Genomic DNA, 22427 nt, shown 5'->3' on the forward strand with positions numbered 1-22427 from the left:
GGACTAACCACAGAGCTGCTGGGGAGGCAGGTGGGGAGGGAAGCCAGAGAGGGTGCAGGTGAGGTGGAGGCCTCGGCCCACCTGTGAGCTCACCCCCTTGGAGAGCGGGGCACTGGGCAGCCTGGCACTCCAGAGAATTTTCCTGTGGCCCCAGTGTGAGAAACAGGCCTCTCCCAGACAGTTCCAAAGAAGTGTCCATCCTGTCTGAAGAGCTGGACGATATAAAATACACTCTTGTTACCTCTCCTTCAAGCAGCTTACCCAACATCTTCCAGAAAGTGTCTGGTGATAGCCCACGAAGTGACAAAAATGGCTGGGGAACCTGAGGATTTAAAACAAAAGGAGAGGACTCGATTTTCCAAACTCATGAGGAACAGGACAGTCAGGTATGGGGGCCCAGATAGGCAGCAAGTGCTATGGAAACTGCCTTGTAAAGAAATCTTGTGTAAATATGTAGTTTCCTGCTTCAAGGGTACCAGGGGTGTGCTGGGGACTGAGGCAGGATCAGATGGGTCCTGAAGGCCACAAAGGGCATGAGGTCCCTGAGGAGCCTGAGCCAGACTCTGGAGGACCTCTGCAGAGAAGAGAGGGGACGCAGTGATGGTCTACACCTGTGGTGTCCAGGACAGGGGTCACTTGCCACATGTGGCTATTGAGTGCTTGATATGTGGCTGGTCCCAATGCAGATGTGCTGGAGGGGCAAGATAGATACCAGATTTTGAAGATTTAGTACAAATAAAAGAATGTAAAAGATGTTATGAACAATTTTTATGTTGATTATACGTTAAAATGAAAATATGTGATTTATATTTGGTTAAATAAAACATTATAGTTAATGTCATCTATTTCTTTCTACTGTGGCTACTAGAAAATGTTACATTACACGTGTGGCTCAGATGCTATTTCTAATGGACATGCTTGTCTACGTGCTGAATGGTCAGAGGCCCACCCGGGCTGCTGTTTTCAGACCCCTAGCAGCCAGGTTTCTACCCTTGCTTCAGCCGTCCGCCTCTACCTCAGGCAGGAGATTAAAGGGCCTATAGATAGCGATGCTGGCGCCCCTCCAACCCCGTGGCCACTTCCAGTCCAGTCTCCTTTGAGACACATGCCCCCCCACGCAGGGCCTTCAGTCAGCTCTGAAGTGACCATGCTTAATAAACATGAAGTCAAGGCCAATGACACCTGACGGAAGCTGATTACAGAAATGACAAGAACCAAAACAATCAGAGAAAAGGAACTCAGAGGAAACAGACCTTATGGGCTGCAGGAGGAAGCTGAATAAAGGACTCTAAGGGACATCATCAGAGAGATAAAAGATTACATGTGCAAGATACAGGCAAGATGCTGAAACCAGGGGGCACTCAGAGAACAAGGAAGAGGGCGCAGAAACTGAATACAGGATAAGCAAGATTTTAAAAAATGCCATAGATGTGTTCGAAGATAAAGACTAGGAATTTCCCAGAAAGCAGGACACAAAGGGTGAAATTAAGAGCAGGAAGACACAATGAGAAAATTAGAGGTTGATTCCAGGACTGCACTACCTGGTTAAAAGTTTCAGTAAGAGGATAAAAACCAGAGGGGGGAAATGATCAAATAGATAATGTAAGAATATTGTCTAAGAAATGAAGAATGTGAGTTTCCAGATGAAAAGGCACCAGATGCGAGCAAAAAGAATGAAGACAAACTTTCATGGGGACACATCCCTATGACATTTTAAAACATGGGACAGAGAGATAATCCTGCAGCTTATATAGAGAGATGAATAAAAAGGCTTAAGAAACAGACTGACATGGCACGTCCCATAACAACAGATGCCAAAACAGAAGGTCTTGAAAATTCTGGGGGAAATGAATCTAATTTCTATGACCAATAAAACTACAAATCAGGAGTGAAAGTTGAACAAAGATATTGTTAGATATGCAATGCATAAAAATGTACCTTCCATGAACTCTTTCTTAGAGAGATATTGGAGGATGTGCTCCAACACAACTAGAGAGTAAACCGTAGAGAGGGATAAAAGAATAGGATTTGTGGAGGAAAATAGAGGAAATTTTCAGCACAAAGGTTAATGGAATTGAGCAAATCTAGGGAACAACCAGTCCAAATAGAGCAGGAGGGCAAAAGTCTCTAGAAAGTGCACTGGTGAAGTTAAAAAGAAACAGTAGACCCAAAATGGAGCCACTTTTGCTAGGCCTTACCAAAACTTAATTCCTAACCTAGCTGCAGTTTCAGCCTCTCCCAGGAGTGAAATTTTATATCAGTCAATCTGGAATTCTCTGATCAGACTAGTGAAGTCATCTGCCTAATGAGGCCTGTGCCTTCCCCTAAGGGAAGGTGACACTGCGTGAAATAACCCACTCTTTTAACTTTCTTGCCCACCCTCTTTCTGCCTGTAAAAACCTTCCATTTTGAATCACTTAAAAAAGCCAATTAGATCTTCAAATTTACTCCACTGAATTTGGTTCTTTAATAGTGAGTATATTTGGTTGAATAGTATACCCCCGAAATTTATATCTACCCAGGGCCTTAGAACGTGACCTTATTTGGAAATAGGGTCTTTGCAGGTGCAATTGTTTGAAACGAAGTCATACTTATAAGAATGCCAGTCATTTTGGGAACCTAATCCAATATGACTGGTGTTCTTATAAGAAGGCCACAAGAGACACAGAAAGAGAGGAGACACAGAGGAAAGAAAGCCATATAAAGATAGAGGCAGAAATTGGAATGATGCAGCTACAAGTCACCAAGAAGCAACTATCAGGAGCTAGGAGAGATGGGTGGAACATGCTGTCCCTCAGAGCCCTCAGAAGGAATCAACCCTGCCAACACCTCAGTTTTTGAACTTCTGGTCTCCAGAACTGTGAGAGGATAAACTTCTGTTGTTTTAAGCCACCAAGTTTGTGGTAATTTGTTAAAACAGCCCTAGGAAACTAATATACAGCAGGAAGAAAACAAACAAATGGGAACTAATAGATTTTATGTTGCATTTGATGATTTGGAAAATAGCATTGGAGGGTTTTCCAGTTCTGTTGGACAATTTGGGAGAATTAATACAGCAATATAAAATAAATAACTAAATTAAAAATAACTGCATGAAAAACAAATAGTTAAATATTGGGAAATCATTGCATACCACCTGGCCCAGTAAAACAGTATTTACATAGATAAAATGATGTATACATTGACTATGATTTAACCAAAAACTGTGAAAAACTCTAATAGTAGGATAAAGGTAGTGGATGAAGAATTTTTATACCCTTATCTCCATCATCAGGAGTCAATAAATAATGCCTCAGGTGGATGAATTAAGAAATAGAATATCGTTTAGAAGCATGAGAGTACATTTTAATAGGAACAGTTATAGAATTGAAAATGTGTTACCTCTGGGAAGCAGAAGCAGGGAGAGGAGACAGCTTTTTAAAAATTATTACAAGCCTTGTAGTCCTATTTAATTCTTTAAACCAAGAACATGCATAACTTTGATAAAAGTAGCAATTTCAAAAAATTTCCTGCCTCAATTTGCTCCCAAATTGGACAAAGAATACCGATTTTGAGGTCCACCTGTTCATTTTTTTCCATCTCTAATAGAGAGATAGTGGAAGAGTGAAAAACTGACAATGGCTTGAGTCAAGGTTCTCAGTGTGGTCCTCCGGATCAGCAGTGTCGGGATCACTTAGGCCCTTGTTAGAAATGTAGAGTCTCAGGCTCTACCCCTGGCCAGTGGCTCAGAGACTCTGGGGCCCAGCCTGCTGGGTGTGACACTGTAGGGGAGGAAGAAATTTTCCTCTACGCTTCTTGGTTCTTCCAGCTGGTCTAATAATCAAATTGACATGAGCCAGATTAACAAGAGAAAATACCAAATTTAATTACATACATACAGAAACCTCACATACATGAGAGAGTCAGAGACACCACATGCATGAGAGGTTCAGAGACAGAAAGGGGAAATGAGGAATCAGGGACAGAAATGAGGTGAGGTGTCTTGAAGCTTCAGAGGGGAGGAAGAGCAGATGTTCAGCACTTAAAAGTTTGCCCTGACATGTACAGAACTCATAAAAAGTTATTTCTGATAATAACTCTTATTATGGGCAAGACCTCAAATTTAAATTCTTAAGAGAGAGGTAAAAATTCCTTGTGAGCCCACAGGACCTCAGTTGCCTTCAGCTCAAAATAATCCACATGCCAAAGTGGCTCGTCCTGGGGAACCTGATCTGAACGCCTTCATCATGCCTCTATGTGACTCTGGTACCAGCTCCAGCTGCAGAACCACCAGCTTAAGTTCACTGGTGAGTGGGAGCTTGGTTCATGCCCATAAAAGCCAGAGGTATCACCCCTCTCTGGGTGCAGACTGACACCCCAGCCACCTTGTAAAAGCTTTGGATAAGTATTAAAAATCTTCCAAGTGTTCATTCCTTCTCACTCAAAGATCCCACTTCTAGAATTCTGTATCACACATGGAATAAGCTTTGCCCATAAAATTCATCACTAAGTTATTTATAATAGTGAAAAATTGGAAACAAATGTCCAAATCATAGGTATCTGGTTAAATACGTCCACAGAGTAAAGATGTTTGTGAAGAGTTGAACGAACACAGAGTTTGTGTGTTAATGGAAAGAAGCAAGACCCAAACTTCTACATACAGAATAACCACAACTGTGTGCAGACAACTGGGAGTAGGAAGAACAGTCTGAAAGAAAACCCCAGAAAATGTTCATTAGATGGGACTAGAGTCATTCTTTTTCCACTTAAAAAATTTTTTTGCAAAGTTTTACAGTGGGCACAATAGTTAAGCAACTGTCCCTGTGGAAACAAGTTAAGTAGGAATTGAGGAGGGGCCACTGCTTTTGGAAGAGAAAGGCATCTCACAGATTGGGAACTTGAAGCCTTCCTGAGCCCCAGCATGGTCTCCTCGGGGCTGTGTAGGCAGAGGGGCCCGGAGGGAACAACTGCTTCTGTTTCATGTGCTGCTCTATCCCTAAGGCCTGGCACATAGTAGATGCTCACTAAATATTTGAGAAAGAAAGGAAGTCTCTCATCATCTCATTTAGGCCTCCTCGAAACCTGTGAGAGATATCACAATGCAATTTTGTCTTCTTGCTGGATGACAAACCCTTTGAGTGGTGGAACAGGTTTTGTTTTTGTTTTTGAATCTCTATAAGCCCCTCTGAGCTCAAAGAAGTGTCTGCAGAAAGTTGAATAAGTTATGCTCCTGATATTATAGAGGATGAAACTATTCATGTTCACACGGTGAAATCTTGGCAGATCTGGAGTCAAGACTCAGTGAGTTGGGCTCCAAGCTGGGTGCTCTTCTGGCCTACAGCTCTTGCTGGCCAAGTGTCATGCGCTAATCTGGCTGCTAAAGTTCAGAAGCAAGAGGGCTCAGCCAGCTCTGCCAGCTCAGGTGACTTCCTGATGGTCTGATGAAGAGATAGGGCCATTACAGGTAAGATTTAGACAAGCAGAAAAGAAGTGTAGGGCACTATACTTCCATCCATCCATTCATCCATCCACCCATGGACAATGAATTCATTCATTCATCCATGAAGCTAGTGGCTAGTACACATGACTATGATCCTGTGATTCATCCCTATGAACCTGGCTTTCTATCCAGAACCAAGGAGGTAGCTTATATATGTTTATCAAATGACCAACTGATAAATAAATGGATGGATGGATGGATGGATGGATGGATGGATGGATGGATGGATGAATGGATGGATGAGTGGATGGATGGGGATGATGGATGGATGGATGGATGGATGGATGGATGGATGGATGGATGGATGGATGGAGGGATGGATGGATGGATGGGGATGGATGGATGGATGGATGGATGGATGGATGGATGGATGGGGATGGATGGATGGATGGATGGATGGATGGATGGATGGATGGGGATGGATGGATGGATGGATGGATGGATGGAGATGGATGGATGGATGGATGGATGGATGGATGGATGGATGGATGGAAGGATGGATGGATGGGGATGGATGGATGGGGATGGATGGATGGATGGATGGATGGATGGATGGATGGGGATGGATGGATGGATGGATGGATGGATGGATGGATGAGTGGATGGATGGGGATGATGGATGGATGGATGGATGGATGGATGGATGGATGGATGGATGGATGGGGAGGATGGATGGATGGATGGATGGATGGATGGATGGATGGATGGATGGATGGATGGATGAGTGGATGGATGGGGAGGATGGATGGATGGATGGATGGATGGATGGATGGATGGATGGATGGATGGATGGATGGAAGGATGGAAGGATGGAAGGATGGATGGATGGGTGGATGGATGGATGGATGGATGGATGGATGGAAGGATGATGGATGGATAGGGATGGATGGATAAGTGGATGTTCGTTAATGGTAGAACAGAAGTAAAGGAAATTTAAAAATAGGCCATGGGTCTGCCCTTATCTATAGTTTGAGTTTAGCATATTATGTCTCTGAAACAAAGTTTCTCTGAGAGGACTCTGAAGATTGTGATAAAATAATGCATGTGAAGTGCTGAGCTCAATGCCTGGCACATAGTAAGTGCTCAAGAAGTGGGAGCTGCTATCATTCTCATTGACCAGAAAGGAAAGAAGAAAGAGATGTAATGGGGCCTGCAGTTGATTGTCTTGCTACTGTTTCCCCTCCTTCCTAGAAACTGAATCCTAATTTCCTTTGGGAAGCCATGTGGTTTGAGTAGCTCAAGCCAATCAGTGTATTCCATTCCCTCAGGCCTCTGTGATTGGTTCAAGGATGTGTGTGAGACTTACGCTGGTCCAATCAGACTGAACCTCTGACTATTTGCTGGGAATGCTAGGACACAGCGTCTCTCTCTCCTTAGATGCCATGAGGAAGCCAGTAGCCCAGAGCTGTGGGCAGCTACGCTGGGAGCACTAGCAGAACACAAAGTAGAAAGACAGAAAGAAACGCTGAGCTGTGAATTCAGCCTCGCCTGAAGTTAGTGATCCCTGGGCTTTTCAGTTATATCAGCCAATTAATTTCTTTTATGTTCAAAGCCTATATAAGTCAGATTTTATGATATCTACAGTCAAAAGCACCCTAGCTTACAAAGGAAGGAAGCAAATATGAGGGCATTAAATGGAACATCTAAGGAAGGTGAGGCAACAAGTGTTGGGTGGTATCAAATTGTTAAAGGCTTTGGATGCCAGAAATTGGGGCTAAATTTTAGCTAATATTTCCCATTTGACAGGTAAAGAAACTGAAGCCAGATGGTTAAATAGCAAGTAACTTATCTAAGATTACACAAGTTAACTAACTTTAAATGTGGAGCTGGAACTAGAAACCAAATTCTGACTCAGTGCCCTTTCCCACTTCCCACTCAGCCACTGTACCCACAGAGAAACATACCCCATCCCAGGGCGACACAGCCCTGTAGGCACTTCTTTTCTGAGAAGAAGGAGATGGCGAGGAGGGTGTGAAGGTAGAGGCCCTCCACCAGCAGCCAGGCATAGTTGGCCACTATGCAGTACTGGAAGAAGACCATGACCAGCTTGCACCCCACCTGGAAAAAGAGAGGCAGGTGAGTCCCAGGGCAGGCGGCTGTGGGCTTCCCTCTGGTGGCCAGCCTTACAGGCAGTGACAGGGTGTGGTAGGGGTCAGAGGCCAGGCCCCGGGGTGAGCCTCTGGGCTTCATGGCCATCCCCTGTGGCCTTCCACTACCAGAAGACTAGGCCCATGGAGCTCCCCGGAGAGTGGAATCACAGCCCAGCAGGCTTAGTCACGATGGCATCAGGGAAGCAGGAACTGCATTCAGATTCTGGAATTGGCTACTAGCTATAAAATTGTGTCAGATATTGCCCAGCTCCCAACTCCCTCCTTTTTCAGACAGGGAAACTGAGGCCTAGAGAGAAAAAGGCACATCTGAGCACAGGGTTAACATCCTTTCCAAGCTCAGTTTCCCTGGAAATAGATGAAGACGGGAAATACCAACTATGTTAGGGGCAACATTGATCATAGTGAAAACGGCCCCTCACTGGAACAGTGCATCGGACCAGAGACCTCGAACACCTGAGGAGGGTCCACAGTGCCAGCTCTGCTCGATGCAGTGACTCTTATAACAAGCTTGTCCCTTGCAGGGATCCTGGGAGCTATGCCTATGAATTGTGGGCTTCTATGCCAACATGGCTCCTATACTTACCCCATAAGGGCCCCCTTTCCTCTCACTGAGCTGTGCCCTAGGGACAGGACAGCTCCTGGGGTGGCCTGAGGGCTGCTGCATGGACTGCTGCAAGGTCACGTCCACAGAGGGGGAGTGCCCACTACTGCGCTGCTGGCCCTCCGTGGTTCCCACCCTGTGGCCTCCCAGAGACTCTGATTCCAGGCGTGGTTCATGGTTAGTTCGAAAGTCTAATGTTAGTAAAATCCAAGAAGGTTCCCTGCTGGGCACTGCTGGACTTCTCCACCGCTGGTCAATTTCCAGTCCCCTTCTCCCTCACTTGCCTCTGCTTTGGAGACTATACCAGTAAAAAAACTCAATCTCCCAGCTTCCTTTGCAGTTAAATATGGTCACATGGCCAAGTTCTAGTCAATAAGAGGTAGGTAGGAGTCTTGGGGAGGGTGTCCTTTTTCCCAAATGAAAAGACAAAGTCTCCTAAAGAGAAAAAGTGTTTAACCTTCTACTTAACTCCTCTTGTCTGGAACATGGATGTGGGGCCTGGGGTTGCAGGAGCCACATCGCAGACGTGGTATAAAGCATGGGATCAAGAATGGCAGAGCAGAAAGAGGGGAAAGGACTGTGTCCTTCGTGGCATCATGGAGCCACTGTGCCAGCTCTGGATTGCCTGCCTATGGACTGCGCATGTGGGAAACAACCCCCATCTATTAAAGCCGCTGATGGACAATTTTCTGTTATGTGCACCAAAAGGTATTCCAACAGATACAAAGTGATATCATGATGAATTAAGACTCGTCTGAGCATTCAGAATGAGGAAGAGGGTTAGATTTAACAAAACACGATTGTTTCGCTGCGCACCCGTGTGCGCAGACAGACAGGCACATGCTCAGCCTTTTCTTTCTGCAACCAACCCAGCCCTCTCTAGGCTTCGCCATCTGTCTACAGCTGGGACTTGGCGAGAGTAGGAAAGAGGGTCCTTGCTATATATCTCAATCTCAGGGGGGCTAATCCACTCCCAGGCACTGGGAGTTGAGTGGCAGCCCCCACTGGCTTCGCAAAAAGCCGATTTCCTACACGGGCCAGGCTGTGCATGTGGGGACCAGGAGCTCTCCCTGAACCTCCCTACCCAGCCCCACAGCTGGCTCCTTTACCATAGGTGCTAAATGCAGCCTCAGCAGGGACTCCAGGGGAGGACACCGGGGCCACCACCCTCTCCAAAGTTAGGCTGGGAAGGCAGGCAGGACGAGCCACACCCTGGGGCACCGGGGCTTGTTACCCTGTGGGTATCGCAGTGGAGACCGTCGTCTGAGAAGAGCACAGCATCCTTGATGAAGTTGGACAGAGCGCGCAGGATGAAGGACACAAACAGGTGCATGTGGATGTAGTTGCGGGTGCAGTGGAGCCTCCTGCGGGGAGACAGAGCGGGGCCATAGGGACCAGTGCTGGGAGGGGCTGGGGTGCAGCAGGCCCAGCCCTCCCCCAGTGCACAGGGGAAACCCAGGCCCTGGACATCGACTCTTCCCAGGTGAACGTTTCTCTGTAGCTCTGTTAGCACAACCTAAATGAGAACCCAGGCCTCAGGTGCCCAGTCTACTCTGTCTCACGCTGTAATAACAATAATCATAATAAAAAGCTGGGGTCACAGGGGCAGCATTATATTCTTCCTTGGCCTACTACCATCTCTAGCTCCCAGAATTGTTTAGAAGGTAGGGCAGGAGTTCCAGAGGCAGGCAAGCAGAACACAGGCTGCAGGGAGCAACCAGGCCCAGGCTCTGCCTTTTCCCTCCCCAGAGCCTGAGTTTCATACTCTGCTGCTGGGGACAGAAGCCTGTTACTTGTTCCCATTCTTCAGGTACCAGAGCCAAGCTTTCTCATGGGGAACCCACTCCAGTTCTGGGGGGATGGGGGGTTGACTGCACCTCCCACCCTCATGACAGACCTGACCAACTGGAGGTCTCCAACCTTGGCCACCGTGACTGGCTCAGGTTTGGGCATGTGACCCGAGCTGGGCCAGTGAGAATTCCCCCAAGACTTTCATTGCAACTAATGGGGAAGGGGCTCTCTTGGCCCTGGTGTTGGAGACCTGGTAGAATGTACCCCTGCAGTTGCTGGTGGCTGTCTCTGCCTCCCCTACAGAAGGCCTACCCAAGGATGAGGCCAATGCAAGCGGAAAAACAGAGGGAGACAAGCCTAGTTCTGCTGACACTGTCAAGCACCTAGATTCAGCCAGATGCTCCTGAACTTGTCAATTATGTGAGTCGGGTCACCTTTGTTTTCCCTAAGCTGTTTTAAGGTGGATTTCTGTTTCTTGCAACCTAGAGTCTGGCTAATACACCTGTAAAATTGGGAAAATGATACCTATCTCATAGCATTGTGTGAAAATTAGAGATCACAACATGGAAAGCAGCCGGTGCAGTAAGTGCTTAGTAACGCCCAGTAAATGCTGAGCGAATAAAGGAATGAGCAAGGCCGCAGGAACTTCACAGGGAGCTCAGTCACAGGAACTTCGGCCACAGGTCAGCTTTAGATCAGGAGGTGACGTGGCCCACCCAGACCCTCCTCCTCCGGCTTCAGCAGTTAGAAGAGATGCAAGGTCTGTGCCCAGGGCAGGCCGCGGAGATGCAGAGTTGGCAGCGTGTTCTCACCGGAAAGAACAGAGGATGCTGAGGGCCACCAGGAGCATCACCAGGGAGGAGCTATAGCCCACGGTGTACATGACCTTCAGCTTCAGCAGGTACTCGTGCTGCAGAGAGAGGAGCGTCAGCCCCGCCCTCCCACCCGGCTGGCTCGGCGCCTTTCCGCCTCAGAGGGAGCCTGCTGCAGGCTGCTTGAACCCCTTCAACTCATATCCCAAGGACACCCATTCATAGGCTCCATCTTGGCGCTGGAAAAGGTCTTGGGGATCATCTGATGCCAACTCAAACTTATATCCCACTCACATCCCCTTGGATTTAAAGGCTTTATTTGAATGTCTCAGGGGCAAGGTGCTTGTTCCCTTTCAAGGAAGTCACTCATACACAGCAGTGCGAAATATTAGATATTTTTTCCTCGTGTGAAGCTAAAATCTATTACCTTTTAAAGTGTACTTACTGGTCTTTTTGTTTTGGGAACCACTTAAAATAAACTGAATTTGTCTTGTACCTAAGGCCTGCCTTATTTTTTAGAAACAAACTTTTCATTTTAGAATAGTTTTAGACTTATAGAAAAGTTATGAAGATCTTATGGAGAGGCTTGTCATTTTTAATACAGCTGTTCCTCCAGTCTGTCCTTCACTTATCTTCTCAGCATTAAATGTTCCCTGTGTCTTTAATCTCTTTCCACATCCTTCACCATTTTGCTCAATTAATATACTCTGATTTGTCAATGTCCTTCTTAAATAAAATATCCAGAACTGGATAGCTGAAAACTCCAGATGCATCTTCTAACCAGAAAGAAGCAGAGTGGATATCGCCTCCCCTGAACTCCACACTGTACTCCTATTAATGTGGCCAAACAGGCACTTACTTGTTCAGCAGCCACTTCACACTCTTGGCTCATCTTTGATTCAAAAAGATCTCAATGGGATAGAATAATTTGATATACAGAGATAAATGTAAAGACCAGTATTTAGGTTCAAAATATAAATTGTACAACAGTCTTAAAAAGAATCAAGGAAATAAAAATTAAAACAATAATGCCAGACCATTTTTTAACCAACCAAATTAACAACTATTTGGAACTAATCATATGCTATGCAGGTGAGGGTATAGTGGGAGTGAAAATTGGTTCAATCTCTCTGGAAGGTAACAGGGATTAAGAATCTTTGAAGCAGGCATTTCTTTTGACCCCTCCTTCTACCTCTAGGAATTAATTCTAAGAAATAATCAGAAATATAAAAATATATTTATATGTAAAGATGTTTATCACAGCCTGGCTGGGTGTGGCTCAGCTACTGACCATCGGCCTAGGACCCAGGAGATCGCAGTTCGATTCCCGGTCAGGGCACGTGCCCGGGTTGCGGGCTCCATCCCCAGTCGGGGGCATGTAAGAGGCAGCCGATCAATGACTCTCTCATCATTGATGTTTCTCTGTCTCTCCCTTTCTCGCTCTGAAATCAATAAAGATATATTTTAATAAAAAAGATGTTTATCACAAAACTATTTGTGATGAAAAACATTCAGATATCCAACATTAGAAGAATAGTTAACTAAATTGTTTTCATGTTAGACCACCATTAAATGCTGCTTACCAAGAGTTTGAAAAGATGTCAGGACATGCTGAGAACGTAATGTGAGTGAAAGGCAGAATTCAATTCACAGGACAGTATGATTCCCACTCTATGTAAAAAAGTGTTAGGTTGAATCGTATGAAACTGCCCCTTTTTGTAGACCCAAAATGATCAAATATGGGCCATTTCATGTAGTCCAATCTCATACATGCATAGAAATAAGATTGTAAGGAAATGTGTTACATGTTAATACCGGTTAACTTTGGATGATGTTTGTGGATAGCATTGTTATTTTCAGTTGTATTTGTCTACAGTGGGTAAATACTACTTTATACCCAGAAGATAAGGGTAGCTAATTTAAAAAGAGAACAGACACAGCAATAGTATGGGGGAAGCTGGGCTGGCTGACGGCTGTACATATGAGAATGACCTTGAGGTCAGAATGGCCAAAGCTTCAGGGTGTTAGGGAAGTGTAGGACAGAGAAACAGGCTTCGGATCCAGGAGACAACAGTTTCAAACCCAGGACTGTTACTCACCAGCTGTGTGACCTTGGGCAAATTACTTAACTTCTCTGAGCCTCAGATTCCTCATCTGCAAAATGGGGATAATATCTACCTTTCAGGCTTGTTGGAAGAACAAATAAGGTATCAGAGTGTCTAAACAATGGCTGGCAGCTAGAAGACACGCAGTGCATGTTAACTTTCCCACCTCCACCCTCCACCCCCGTCGTCCACCCTTGACGTGAGGCAGCAAGCAGTTGGAATCGCTGTGCGAGGTTATGGCATGGCCCATGAGGTTCGAGGCGGCGGCTGGGGAACTGCGCCTGCTCTCGGTGGCAGAATGGAGTGCTGTGGGGCAGCCGGCCACACGGGGATGTTTGCAGTATCTTGGTCTAGTTTTGGGCACTTTACTTAAAGAGGCACATTAATAAGCTGGAGCATTTCCAGAGAAGGCTGATCGTGTCATCTTACGAGTGTGTAATAAACGGGGTACATGACTCCAAGAGGGGAAAACAAACAAACCGAGGGAAGGAAAGTCTTAGGCCATTGACACGTAGAAGCAGAGTAAGACCTAATGTGTGAGCTCTGGTGGGAGGACGTTACCAGAAGGTAGATTTAACTTAAAGTCACCAAAATTTTTCTGGCAGCAAGAGGTGACCTTTGACAGGATGACTGCCTTGTGATATTGAGCTTCCCCACTGATGTCACTGCAGTTCCAGGAGCCAGGAGCCACCTTAAAGGCACAAGGCAGAGAGCCAAAAGGCCAGTAGGTTGCATCAGATTAATGGTTCCCAGGCTTTGGCACATCAAAGAGCAGCGAAATGTCAAAATATTGGAGGACCAACACGAGCCCCATGGCTGAGGGTGTTGGCCTCGCTCCCGGGGACACCTGCTTTTGCAGCCCTCAGTTCAGGAGCAGTATAGAGTGTTCAGGCTGAACATTCTGTCCTGTCCTGTGACCGTGGTCATTGTGCACCATCGAACCCTCAGGACACATGGGCCAGCTCTCATACAGACCTGGTCCTGCCCTGTGTCTTTAAGGTCTGACCCAGAAAGAGCGCTATTCCCACGAGTCCTGATGCAACCCCAGTGCCCCTGCCCTCGACAATGGCACCTGTGCACTACCTGCCAGAGGAGTTGGGTTCCAGGAGCCTCACTGCTGTCCATCCTGGGCCAAGTTTCCTCTCTCTCTGCTTTGCATCCTGACTGGGCCACCTTCCTTCTGCATCCTTTAGATTGGGGTCACCAGACTTATTTCCATAAAGTGCAGATAGTAAATATTTTAGGCTTTGGGTGCCGTGAAATCTCTTTCACAACTACTTAATTTTGCCCTTGTAGTGCAAATGGGAGTGGCCTTGTTTCAATAAAACTTTATTTGCACAAGCAGGTAGAGGGCCAGAATTGGCCCAAGGGCTATAGTTTGCCAACCTCTGCTGTAGGTAAGCAAACTCCATTTTATTTACCCAACTGGCATCTTTGCCTGGTCTTTCTGCCAATCTGAGTCCAGTCTGTCAATAATATTTGTCAATAATAGAGAGGTGGCCCAGCCAGCATGGCTCAGTGGTTGAGCACTGACCTATGATCCAGGAGATGGAAGTTCAATTCCTGGTCAGGGCACATGCCTAGGTTTTGGGCTCGATCCCCAGTAGGGGGCATGCAGGAGGCAGCCGATCAGTGACTCTCTCATCACTGATGTTTCTCTGTCTCTTACTCTCTCTGAAATCACTAAAGACATATTTTAAAAATAATAATAACAGAGAGGTGTATGCCAAGTAAGGAAGTTGAAAGAAAACTAACAAACTCAGATTTTCACTATCATTTGACTGAAAGAAAAAAAATCAACAGTAATAAATAGGATGATTCAAATCTCAAAATAAAAGACAAAGCTTGTGCCAATTTGTGGACCAACATTTACGGACCAAGGTGAATCATATGGTCTGAAACCCTTCCAACTTAGGGACTTCTTAATTTTTTTATGTGAGCTGAAGTCAAGGTAAGTCTCCACTATTTTTGGACAATAATTTTCTGAGGTAAGTCCAAATTTTGCAATTACCTTAGTTAAGTTTCAGCTCCTTGTCTGGGGATATCACAGTTTCGACCTTGCCATGGATATCAAGGTCAGGCCCTGGACTCATTCTTTCCCAGCTGACTACTCGGAGCCAGAAGCTCTCATGTGAGGTTTCAATAGATATAACTCTCAAAAGCAGAAGCTCTTTGGGGACTCAATAATCCTTAAAAGTGTAAAAGGGTCCCAAAGCTAAAAAGCTTGAGAGCCACTGGCATAGGCCAATCATGTACCCAGCCCTCTGCCAGAGGCGGTCCAAAGGTGGGCAGGATCAAGCCTCTTTGAGCCAGTGCGGTGTTTGGACAGGCTTGCGGGGGTTGGGGTACAGCTTTCTTGCTCTTAGGAAGGAGCTGTAGGAAGTCAGGCCGTCCTCCTGCGGGACAAGCAGGCGCGGGGAAGCCTGTAGCCGCAGTTGGCAATGGCGGTCACCTTCCAATGGGAGCGGCGCGGGCCTTGGAAGGAAGCACCAGGTAGCAGGAGAGACGGGACGGGCCTGGTCGTGGTGGCTGGCAGCGCAGCTTCATAAAGAGTCCTGACACTTCCCTGCACCCTCAGGTCCAGGAGCCAACTTTGCTTATTAAACCAGTTGGAAATTTCTGTTATTTGCAGCCCAGAGCATCCTTTTGAACCCCTATCCTGCCACTCATCACAAGAATGTTTCCTCTTAATTTTACAAATATGACATTCATAATCCCCTGTCTATCTGAGACAATGATAGCGATGGTCTTCAGGGGCCAGAGCCTACCCACCACACCCCAAGACTGCATATACCCACGGGTCAAGTTTTGTTGAGTCCCGTGATTAAACTGACCCACTGGTGATTAAATTGACCCACTGTGGCCAGATCTGAGGCCTGGCCTTATTCATGCGTTTTCTCCACCTGGATGGCAAGCCCTGGAAGGGAAAAAACTCCACCGTCCATGTTACTCCATCAATCAAACTCCTTCACATAGAGCAAGGCCGACTGGCTGTAGAGGGGTCTTAGAAAAAACTCAGAAGGAGGCCTGGTCTGCCTCCCAGCTACATCCTTTCTCCTTAATTCTGCTGCTCCCCCTTTCACGGCTCTTCTAACACGACCCCATCCCATCTCCAAGGGAGTTGCAAGCTCGCCCGTCACACTCCCGCTGGGGAGTTTAGCTCATGCGACTGCTGAAAGCGCACCTCCCAGGGGCGCACCCTCAGGGGGCAGCAGCAGGCTCACCGGCTCTTTGCGGAGCTACGCTTGGTCTGAATTCTGCCTCCATGACTTTTTTTTCCCCTTGACTTTCTTTCTCAGTTTTATTGAGATATAATTGAGACACATCACTGTATAAGTTTAAGGTGTAAGCACAATGACTTGACTTGCATATATTGTGAAATGATCATCGCAATAAGTTTAGTTAACATCCATCATTTCACACAGATACAGGAAAAAAAGAGAGAAAAAATTGGTATTTTTCCTTGTGATGAGAACTCTTAGGATTTACTCTCTTAGCAACTTTCATATAGACCATAGAGCAGTGTTAACTGTTGTCATCACGCTGTACATTATATCCCTAGTACTTATTTATCTTATAACTGAAATTTTGTACCTTTTGGCCACCGCCATCCAATTCTCCCTCCCCCATCCTCTCCTCTGGTAAGCAGGAATCTGATCACTTTTGCCATGAGTTTAGCTTTGGGTTGTGTTTTTTCTTTTTTAAGATTCCACATATAGGTGAGAGCATACATTATTTTTCTTTCTCTGCCTGACTCATTTCACTGAGCATAATGCCCCCAAGGTCCGTCCATGTTGTTGCAAATGCAGGACTTCCTTCTTTTTGGTTGCTGAGTAGTATTCCTTTGTGTGCGCGTGCCACCATTTCCTTCTCCATTCATCTATGGATGGATACTGAGGTTGTTTCCATGCCTCGGGTATAACTAGTAATGCTGCAGTAATCATGGGGGTGCAGATACCCCTTCAACATCTGCCTCCATTACTTTCTAGGCATTTTCCTTAATCCCTTTGAGCCTCAGTTTCCTCATCTGCAAAATGGAGAAAATAATGAACTTACACTGAATGCTTTTGAAGATTGAATGTAATTGTGCACTAAGCAGCTGGCACAGGGTAGGTGTTCAGTCCAAAAATGAACAGTTATTGGGCACCTTATAGGTGCCAGGCATCATGCGGGGCAATGGGGCCTGGAAATGACTCTTGGATTTGTCACTGTTGTATCTCCATGCTTAGACCCATGCCTTGCCTATAGTAGATGCTCAACAAATGTTTGTCAAGTGAATGGATGCCTTTGAGGAGCCCATATTTTAGTGAGAGAGACGGATGCACATGGCACATACTGATGATTTCATATAATACGGTAGGTAACAGCTAGAGGCTAATATAGTACTAAGGGAGCCCTTCCTGGCGGGACAAGAAGGAAGAGCTTTCTGGAGTTGATGGGCTGGAGTGGGGTTTTGAAGGATGTGTACGAGTCAGTCAGGAAAAGCAGGGAGGGAAGGGTCTGTGGAACTAACAGCCACTTCAGGAGGCACCTGGAGAAGTGTAGCCACAGCTCACAGTGTCTTCTCAAACCAGGATTGCCTGGTGCTAGGCTCTCTTTTTATATGTATATATGTGTTTTTATTGACTACAGAGAGAGGAAGGGGAGAGGGAGAGAGAGAAACATCAATGATGAGAGAGTCATTGATCGGCTGCCTCCTGCACGCCCCCTACTGGGGATTGAGCCCACAACCCAGGCATGTGCCCTGACCGGGAATCAAACCATGACCACCAGGTTCACGGGTCAACGTTCAACCTCTGAGCCACACCGGCCAGGCTGGGCTCTCTCCTTTGAGAACAAACGTTGATTGAGCACTTACTATGGCTAGGCACCTTCTCAGCACTTCCATAGATTAACTTATTTAGTTGTCTTGGCAAGCCTGTGAGGTCAGAACTATAATTAACCCCTTTTCCCCATGAAGAAACTGAGGCACAGAGAAGTGAAGTCCTCCCCACGCCCACCAAGATCACAGGTCAGGGTTGAGACTCACCAGCCTGGCTCTGAGCATGGAGCCACCACGTCACTTCTCTTTCGGTTTCATGACTAAATCACCCCGTCTCATGGTGGCATATGGCAGTCCCCTGCACCATGGTCTTCATGACCAGCGTCTCGGGGTTGGACCAGGGCAGTGAAGCAGGCCCACCGACCCCCAGGTGATGCGCAGGAGACAAGTGGTAGGAGGGGCAGCCCCCAGGTCGCCTGTCCCTGGCCCTGGGCTGGCTCTACTCTGTCCCCTCCCGGGGATGTCTCGCCCTGCAGGCCCCACCTGGGGAGGAAGGGAGGCTGACAGGCTTACCCGCTTCTTGTTGGTTTCGTTGGACGAGTCATTCACGTTAACCCCACAGGCCAGGTCAGGCCTGGGGAAGGCTTCTGACCAGCCGCCCTGTGTGCAGTTTCGAAATATGGAACCTGTGGGTGCCAAGCACGTTATGTGTGAGCAGTGGGGACCGGGGACGGACAGCTGGGTCTCCTGGGTGCCCTCAGCAATGCCACAGGCGCAGCCTGGAGCTTCCTTCTGTCATTTTGTCCCCAGCTGCCTTTCTCTGAACCATAGTCAGCTCCCAGTTGGCCCAACTGATCCTTAAGATACGTAAGTCTGCCAGTCAGGCAAAGTGGAGGGAAAAGTAGGCGGGCAGATAGGCCTAGAAGGGGCAAAGACCTGGATGTGTGTGTGTGTGTGTGTGTGTGTGTGTGCATATGTGTGTGTATGTGAGAGAGAGAGAGAGAGACCTGCTGATCCCTGACACATCCATCTACAAACTAGGTCGCCCCTGAGCAAACACCCCTCGTGGCCTCCAGCCACAGCTTACCTTCCTCCCACCACCTCATCACACCCCGTCCCACCATGCCAGGCACCAGGGCTCCATGGCAAGGAAGGCTGACTGGTGGCACAGTGCTCAACAGTCCCAACAACTCCCCAACCAGGGCCCAGCCCCCAGATGGCCAGGCCCCAGCAGAACTTCAGTGTCCTGCTCCCGGCCCAGCTCGCTGCTCTGGGGCCCAGCCCGACTCCAGGGCTCTCTTAGGCCCCTGTTCACTCCCACCCCGCCCCTCGCCCTTCTCTCTGCAGGCTCCAGACTCAGCTCCAAGGTCCCTCCGTGCTCTAGGAGGGCCTTCCCCTCCCCGCTCTCCGCCCCTGCTGGCAGGGTGCGCAGCTGGCATTTTGAGCTCACTGCCCATCTCCAGCACAGGCTGTATTCCATTTCCTTACAGGGGGTGGCAGTGGCTTCCCTGCCTCCCCTAGCAGATGCTTTCTAAGGGCTCCCAGGGCCTGCGCAGAGTCCTTGCTAACCAAACATTGGCTGGCTGGCTAGAGAAGCAGATGAGTGGGGGTGAAGAGCCTGCTCTGAGCTCTCTGTGGAGAAGAGGGGAGAGCTTGCCCACAAGCTTGCAGAGCAGGAGCCCGAACACTGGGGAAGGGGAGCTGCCAGCCAAGGAGAAAGCTTTGGAGAACCAAGAGTCTCCCTCCTTGGAACGACTGGCTCAGCTGCATCCGCCACTCTGGGCTGCCAAGGAGGGCTGAGTTCCAGTGTCAGGCCTGGCTGCTGTGGGCATTGCAGGGGTGCAGGGAGTTGATCACACCCCTGTCACTGCTTTGCTCTAATCTGTACCCTGTCAGGGGCCCCTTGAACACCCTACCTGGGTTGGCATGCACCTCTTGACAAGCCTCGGGGTCTGGGTTTAAGGTCAAGCAGATTCCACTGAGCTGGAGCAATGGGGCTGGTATTTCCAGAATCAGGCACTATGCTAATGTATGGATTCTGATCTAATCTTCATAGGGCCCCAGTGAGGGAGGTGCTGCTGGCCCATTTTACAGATGGGAAAACCAAGGCTCAGATTTGAGCAACGGGACCCAGGTAGGACATGTCCCATCACAGTACCTCCTTCCTGCCTGGCCCCCTCCCTACAGACCCAGGGGCAGCCTGTAACAACTGGAGATCATGGCTTTTGGGCTCTAGGCATACTCAGCCTATGAAGGCTCATGAGGCCTGGAGCACAGAGTTAGAACCAGCCAGATCCGAGTGTGAAACCCAGCATTTCCTCTTGGCTGCCGTGTGACCTTAGGTGCATCACTTTCTGTGCCAAATGGGAACAATCACTCCCATTGCAGAGCTGAGAGAAAAGCATGGTGGCCCACAGAAATCACCCAGGCTGGTGCCAAGCACAAGATGGCACCAGCGTTACTCCTCGCTGCTCTGGGTCTTTCTGAAATAGACCAAGAGTGCTGGGGCTTGGAGTCTTGGAATTTAGGAGAGGGGCGGAAGTTGGGTCAAGGGACTTAGGTTGTCAGACAGGAAAGAATGGTGGTCAAATTTAGGCCAGTTGGATGGGAGGACGAGGTAAGAGAACACAAACTCTGCGAAGCCCAGAGCCGGCTGTCAGGCAGCACAGGCCCTCATCAGGGTGGGTTGCCTGTTTGGCGCCCTCTCCTCACTGACCCAGCAGGATTCCCAAGGCAAGTGCTGCATGTGATTCAGGCCAGTGGCCCAGAGCAGCAGAACTGCAGGGAGACGAGGGTGGGGCTCTCTCCCGATCCCCTCAAGCCACCCACTTCCCCTGGATTTAATGCCTAATAAGTAAGGGTCCTTACCCAGGTTCACCCAGGACTCCTGAAAGCACAGTCAGTTTTTTTGTGCGCGTACATATGTGCAGTCCAGAGCTCTCACCTGATTCTACAGAGGCCCCGGGACCCTAACCTGGTTAAACCTCCGCTGCTTTAAGGCTCCCCACTAAGGCAGAAGGGAAAGGGCCAAGGCCTGGCCTGCCTGGGAAGTGTGTTTTCAGTAAGGAACTCTGGAAGACCAGTGCCCTTTTAAGAATCAAGGGGAACATTTTAGGCCCTGGCACACACAGGGAAATATCTGGGCAGAATCCAGCCTGCAGTTTTTCCAGTAAAACGGACACCATCCTGTCTGGGCCCATGCAGTGGCTGCCCTGAGGTAGAATTAAGTTATTATTAGTTTTTCTTACTAAAGGAAGGCTCCAGAACACCAGCTTGTCCTCACTAGGCGCTCCTCCCTAGGTTGGGGTGGGGACCCCACTGAGGGAGGCCTTCTCTCCTGAGAGGAGACAAAGGGGCTGGGATCTAACCCCAGGTGGGTCTATGGGGAAGGAAGGTAATGATGGGAGGATGGCTCTTGGTGGGAGGCTGGACTGGTTCTGACCTATGTTCTCCTAACAGGCCTTGGGCCTGGGGCTGAGTATGAGCAGAGTAGTCCCCCCAGGTTGAGATGATCCCCACCCCCTGGGGGTCTTTGCATAGCACTGAGCAGGCAGAGCCTCAGTGTGGCCAGCAGGCGGGTCCTGTAGCCCTACAGCGACACCACGTGGTAATGAGAAGAAACTGCAGCAGAGGTTGGCAGAGGAGCTCCGCTTCCTTCCCCACAGCATGCAGGTCTGGAACTGCACCCCTGGGTGACCCCCGGTGGGTCTTGAGCAATTAAAGCATTGAGGAGCCTCAAGAAGGAGACAGTTGGATTCTAGTTAACGAGGTAGGCAGGGGTTCAAGCAATTGTTTGGGGTGGGATGTGGCCATGAGCACGGCTCTGCGTGGCTGCCCTGCACAAGGGCAGGTGGGATGGTGGCAGGGAGGCAGAGGCACAGTGGCTCTGAGAAGGCTTTGAAAGGAGGGCTTGGAAAAGAGGAGAGCTCCCAGGTCCTCCAACAGGAGAACTTGGCCAACCAGAGAGGAGCACTGGATGGGGAGTTGGAGACCAAGGTCTGATCCTGGCCTTTCACCTGACCAGCAAGTTACTCAAGGTCAACCATATGTGGATTAATCTCTTGTGTCCTGAGCTCCACTTGCCCCAGAGACAGGCATGGAGGGGTCATGCCAGGAGATAGAGACTGTAGATAAGTTTGCTGCTGTGTGTGTGCCGGGGGGGGCAGGGGGGGGCACTTTGGGGTAGAAAGGAAGGACAAGAAGGAAAACAAAGGGGAGAGAAGAGACAAAGGAAAATATTTAAAATTTATTTCCAAGCACAGCCTTATAGGGCTGGTGTTATTTATTCTCCCCCTTTTACAGGTGAGAAAACTGAAGCTTAGAGACTATGAGGAACTTGGGCCCAGAGGTAGAGACTGGCACCCAGTGGGACCCCATTTCCCCACATCCCTTGCAGCTGGGAGTTGCCATGGGACTGAGTTCTGGCAGAAGCAACATGGGGAGAAGTGGTATCACTTTCAGGCCTGGTCCTTCAACATCTCCCTTGGCTGATCCCAGTCCTTCCCCTTCACCAATTGGCCTGAGAGCTTTGTGCTGACAAAGGAAGGAGTCTGGAAGCCAGACCCACCATGGAAGAAAGAGCCTCCTGCTCAGCAGAGGCACCTGCTCTGGCCTCGGGTGCCAGGCACTGGATGAAAGCCTGGAGATTTGGGGATTTGTCTGTTTCAGCAGCTAGCATTCCCCAAGCAGCAAATGGAGGGCTGGGGTTCAAACCAGACTCCCTGGCCCCCTCCAATTTCTATATCATGGGGAGTCAAGTGAGGCTG

General features: G+C 48.3%; 1 protein-coding gene across 2 annotated transcripts in view; it reads right to left on the reverse strand.

The window, feature by feature from the left end:
- Window positions 1-22427, reverse strand: part of SCTR (secretin receptor) — a gene marked incomplete at its 5' end in the record, with an annotated part of 35122 nt that overhangs the window by 11536 nt on the left and 1159 nt on the right. For both annotated transcript variants that reach the window (XM_081142449.1, XM_081142448.1), the window contains 5 exons: window positions 262-322; window positions 7384-7537; window positions 9426-9555; window positions 10795-10892; window positions 18235-18347. In XM_081142449.1, the coding sequence (XP_080998575.1) occupies window positions 262-322; window positions 7384-7537; window positions 9426-9555; window positions 10795-10892; window positions 18235-18347 (556 nt within the window). The remainder of the gene's footprint in view (window positions 1-261; window positions 323-7383; window positions 7538-9425; window positions 9556-10794; window positions 10893-18234; window positions 18348-22427) is intronic.

This window comes from Miniopterus schreibersii (genome assembly GCF_964146895.1).
Source record: "Miniopterus schreibersii genome assembly, chromosome: 7".
Classification (NCBI taxonomy): Eukaryota; Metazoa; Chordata; class Mammalia; order Chiroptera; family Miniopteridae; genus Miniopterus; species Miniopterus schreibersii.